Source organism: Gadus chalcogrammus, chromosome 15, assembly GCF_026213295.1.
Source record: "Gadus chalcogrammus isolate NIFS_2021 chromosome 15, NIFS_Gcha_1.0, whole genome shotgun sequence".
Taxonomy (NCBI): domain Eukaryota; kingdom Metazoa; phylum Chordata; class Actinopteri; order Gadiformes; family Gadidae; genus Gadus; species Gadus chalcogrammus.
In genome coordinates, this window is record NC_079426.1 from 9,457,939 (window position 1) to 9,463,329 (window position 5,391).

The 5,391-nt window shown below is 45.3% G+C and overlaps 1 protein-coding gene across 1 annotated transcript in view; it reads left to right on the forward strand.

Annotated features, from left to right (window-relative positions):
• Window positions 1-3,860, forward strand: part of LOC130404985 (PDZ domain-containing protein 7-like) — a 15,078-nt gene extending 11,218 nt beyond the window's left edge. Inside the window, exon 16 of the mRNA XM_056609938.1 lies at window positions 3,255-3,860. Within this exon, the coding sequence (XP_056465913.1) occupies window positions 3,255-3,434 (180 nt within the window). The 3' untranslated portion in view covers window positions 3,435-3,860. The remainder of the gene's footprint in view (window positions 1-3,254) is intronic.
• Window positions 3,861-5,391: the final 1,531 nt, after the last annotated feature.

A 5,391-nucleotide genomic window follows, 5' to 3' on the forward strand; every position in this document is an offset into this window, starting at 1 on the left:
CTGGAACAGAACAAAAGAGTATTCTTAGTAGCGCCAGACAGTCGGGAGGACAGATGGTACACCGGGGCAGAGAGAGTGTTTTGACTGCACCATGTCATCCCCGTGGACGGTTGCCTGCTCCTGGAAGGCGTTGTGTGAGGGAAGAGTTGGAGGACAGGAGAGGGGGTGGGGGGGAAGAGGAAGAGAGGAAGAGAGAGGGAGGGAGCGCACCCTTGCGTGTCCACGGACTCGTACATTTTGGATGAGGTACATGGTTTCTGGAGGAGCTAATGTATTGGTAATATGTCTCCTTCTGCTGTAATTTGACGGTGGGTCGGGTGATATTGGTTCAGGTTCACATGTGTGCATGGGACACACACCCATTTGTACTGCTTTAACCGTACTTAGGGGATTAGGTTCAGTTAAGTTCAATTATGTTTGGCTTAGGCTCATTAGGCTAGGGTTGAGTTAAAATGACTCATTTTAACTCAAGATTAATCACATTCTTTTTGTGGAGTTGATTAGCATAAGGTATACTCTACTATAGTCTAGCATTGTACTATCGAGTCAGGGAAGTGGCTTCCAAGGATTGTGTTCAAGAGATGTTCCTTCAGGTGAAATAAGTGTAAGTGAAAGTAAGTGAATAACTGAAAAGCAACAAAAGAAAATACAGCAAAGAAGCTCCCTCATGGAACAAGGACACTGTGTGTTGGCTGAGCCATGCTAGCTGCCCGGTCTAACCTAGGGCCTCCCCGTCTGGTCCCGCGGCCCAGCTGGTGTCTGTGTTCTGCCAGGCTCTGGGCTATCTCCCACACCTTGAGTGCAGGAGGATATGAGGCCACTAGACCCCCAGTGTTAACATACATCCTGTCTCCGCACAGGCATGCAGTAGCAGTAGCAGCAGCAGCAGCACACTATCAGTTAGATACCGGTGTGTGTGTGTCTGTGTGAGTGTGTGTGTGTCTGTTGTGTGCGTCTGTGTGTGTGTGTGTGTGTGTGTGTGTGTCTGTCTCTAAGTGTGTGTGTGTGTGTGTGTTTAAATGTGTGTGTGTGTGTGTGTGTCTGTATGTGTGTGTGTTTGTGTGTGTGGGTGTGTGTGTGTGTGTCTGTCTCTAAGTGTGTGTGTGTGTGTGTGTTTAAATGTGTGTTTAGGTGTGTGTGTGTGTGTGCATGTGCACGTGTGTGTGTGTGTGTGTGTGTGTGTGTGTGTGTATGTGTGTGTGTGTGTGTGTGTGTGTGTGTGTGTGTGTGTGTGTGTGTGTGTGTGTGTGTGTGTGTGTGTGTATGGTGTGTGTCATGTACTGGCACTACAACAGTTGAACGTGTTTTGATGGATGTGATACAGTGGCCAAGGTTTCTATTCATCACATTATTTTTGGACGAGGACGTCCATTGGCCACAGAGCAGGAAGCGTTATGAATGAAGCACTCTGGGCTGTAAAGAGGATGTGGCAGATTAGGACCTGATTTATTTAATTCACCAAAAATTACTTTTTAAAAACAACTAAAGCCCTGTGTAATCCCCACTTTAGTTAAAAGGATGTAAATCTTTTGATGGCGTTCTCACAAAGGGATGTGGTCGTTTTCTGTCTCCCATGATATTTATTTCTATGCACATTTTAACTTTTAAGTTCAGTAAGTTAAAATGTGCATGTTACATATGCACATGTGTCCTGCTTTAACCATGCTTATGAAAATATTAGATTATAAAATGAGGTTGGATAAGGATAAGGTCAGGTCGGGTTAAGTTGTGGGTTGGATCTGTGTTTTAGCAAGGAACAATAAAGTATTGTTGATTCGCTGACACATGATGGTCAGAGAGGGATTGATAGATTTCATATGGAGAACGGTAAATACAGTTCACAGGAAGAAAGAAGGAGTTTGCACGAACAATGATAGAAAGGGAGAGGTTTGGATTCAAAGGAGTGTGCATGACAATGGGCAGCGGCTGTGTTTTGAGGGTGTTGCTAACCTTCACTGAGGGTGTAGCCGTTAGGCAGGTGCATCCTCTCTGTGCCCTGATGACATCACAGGAAGTTACTCTCCTCAGGGTTCCAATCACGCCGATTACTCTGTCCTCATCTTGGAGGACAATGGGTGTGTGTGTGTGTTCCGTGAGTTTGTGTGTGTGTGTGTGTGTTCTGTGTGTGTGTCCTTGTATGTGTCCGTCTGTGTACGTTTAAGGCCCTGACAAAACGACAGGTTGCAGCTGGTCCTTCCCCCAGGATACTAACCCACCTAGCGCGTATCCAGGAGGCTTCCTGGATACGCCTGGGGTCACATACGTACCAAACAATCAGCTTAGGAACCTCTCAGGCCGGGGGGATGTAAAGATGGGTTCAAACCCAGTATCTGAAGATTAAATCTGTCGAGTCCCAAGGGGACCGCCAGCTCTCTGCTCTCGTCAACTTTGTGAGAGATCAGGAGTCCCATCGTCGACCTGGGTTAACGTGACTGGCTTTCTAAAAGGTTCTGTTGCCGTCCTGTATCCAATAGTCGCAGCAAAAAGCCAAAGGCTTAGAGCATAAGAGCCTAAGCAAAAGAGCCTTTCTTCCACTTTTCCCCGGGTTATTATTCTGTCCAACATGCACAAATTGGAAAGCAGTCAAAGAACAAAGTTTGCCTGAATGCCCGAGTGCGCATGTGTGTCAGTGCATGAGTATATTTTCTTCCATCCACCTTGCCTTGTGCTGAATGAGGAGGGTTATACAGAGCTTTAGTAATGGCCTTCGGTGTAGGGATATTCATGGGATCAGAGAAGCCCAAGTCTCCCAAGCGTATGTCTGATTCCTGCTGGGCTGCAGTCCCAGCAGACTTATCAGAGCCGGTCTGATTCTTGAGGAATTCTGGAAAGAGGGACGCATGGCTTGAATAATGAGCGACACAGGGACAAGGAGCAGTATGGGCATAAAGAGTCCATATTTAGGTGAAAGTATTACTTTTATTACTTTATTTATTACTTTTTTTTCTCTGCATGTGTCTGTATGTGTATGTGTCTCTCTCTATGAGTGTGTCTCTGTATATGTCTATGTGTGTATGTCTGTGTGTGCGTGGGTCTCTCTCTACAAGTGTGTCTCTCTCTGTGTATGTCTATCTGTGTGTATGTGTCTGTATGTGTCTCTCTCTACGACTGAGTCTCTGTCTGTGTGTGTGTGTGTGTGTGTGTGTGTGTGTGTGTGTGTGTGTGTGTGTGTGTGTGTGTGTGTGTGTGTGTGTGTGTGTGTGTGTGTGTGTGTGGGTGTGTGTGTGTGTGTGTGTGTGTCCCTCTATCTGAAGGCTGGGTACGAGCTGGTGTCAGTAGACGGCGAGTCGCTGCAGCGCGTCACTCACCAGCACGCCGTGGACGCCATCCGCCGCGCCTTCGGCCACCACGGAAGGAACGCCATGGTGTTTGTCGTCAAGGTCCCCAGGAACAAGACTCTGCCCGGCGGGGGGGCCCGGGGCCCTGCAGACTGAACCCTCCACGGGGAGAGGGCCGGCCCTGCCAGCCTCGCAGCAGAACCGCAGGTCGGGTGTGAAGGACAGCCCGGTGCCTCACGCCTGAAGCAGAACCATGATCTCATACTTTAAATACCCTGCTACCCATCGGAGCGGAACCGTCTGATCCCCCTCCGGTCGAGAGGTGGCGGCAAGAGAGGAGATCCAATCACAGCGGAGGAAAGCGGAACGGTCGTCATGGATGCAAGGATATGATGTGTGTCTCTATAAGGGAGTGGACCTGTAAGATAGTGAGGAGCAGAAAACGTTTAGCAGAGAACATGTGGCCCTCAGATCATATCTGGTATGAGACAATATCAGTATATACTATCATGTTGTTGTGCTATACAAATGTATTTATATCCCTTTTGTACGATTTGTTTATTTTGTACCCAGTATAAAAAAGGACATACATTTTTTGGACAAAATGAAGGAAATGCTTTTTTATATTGAATTTCTTCAATAGCAAAGATACAGTAAAAGAAAAGCCATGAGTCAATGCACTCTTATCTCTGCTTTTCCCAGGGTTTTTAAGGTGACCGGCGGTTTAATTCAGGACACGTGCGCAGAGTGCACGTCTCAGCATGGCCATCAGATTCAGTCTGACACAGATTACCCCTATACCCCCCCCGCTTCCTGACTGCTTTATGAGATTTATAGATTCATATCCGATTAACCCCTCCCGAGTGATGTCGAAATGCCTTGGCGAGAGAATTATGAAGTATAACAAAATGCTGTCTGTATTTATTTTTTGCGGATTTTTGCGAGTGAGCTTGGCTTCTGCAGCTATCCTCCTCTTTTGAGGAATGGTGACAGCTTCCTGGTGACTGATCTTGGGTTGACACGGGGCTGGGAAACTGAACATGGACAACAAATTTCGGCAGAGTTAGGCACATTGTGAGTACATGACATTAGTACATTAGATAACATTATTATAATGCCCAGTGCCTTACAATTGCCATAGGTTGCAATGCTTAATTTTGGTAAAGTGATAGAGTGCCGATAAGGCTTAAAGAGATTGTATTTTGGGTGTTATGATTCATGTTATAGAAATATATATTTATGGATGACAAGGATGACATCGGCAGCCACTTTAAGGTGATACAATTTGTTCTTTAATTAAAAACACAGTCATTTGTACAAGAAATTTACACATAAAAATATACACAGGCGACTACACACTCTATGGATTAATGACGACATGACAGACCCAAACACAAAAAAAAGACACAGACAAATAAGAAACGGACAACAACACAAGTAAAAAATAGTGTTAAACTTGCTTTGGTCTAGTCACAGTGGCTAAATAAGCAATAGATACATGTCTTAATAGAAGACAATGTCACTCTGTTATACGGTTTAGTGCCTCGTATATTTACACCGAGGATGACGGTAATGTGAGTATGAGTAGAGGAAGATATGAGATCGATGCACACAGTGGTGACAGTTCATCTGATGTTGTTGAATATGTGCTTGTTGACAAGCGGCCTTTTGTGGCATATCTTGGTTTGTTTGTTTGTTTGTATGCAGCAGAATACCGTAGCCAAAAATGTAACCTGTTCCAGCCAAAAGGGTGATGTCCCATGAGATGTCAATTCTGACAAACCCAGTGGGCCACAGAGAATAGTACACCAATGACAAGCGAATGCCTTTGCTAATACGATGACATTTTTAGGTTATGACATTCCATAACCTGTTATGGTTATGATTGTGAAGGAGGGTTGTTATGAAAGAACTTGAAAACGCATTCAGTTCATGAAAAATGTTGATACAATTTGGCCAAATAGTTTGGACCAATTTACAAAATAGAAGCTGAGTAAATACCTGCGATTGGAGTGCTTCTGGCCTTACTTCAGCAGGAAACCCTTTTGAAACCCATCATTGCAATGCATTGCTAAGATAACGAATATCGACAATAACCAGGGAGGAGGTGGAG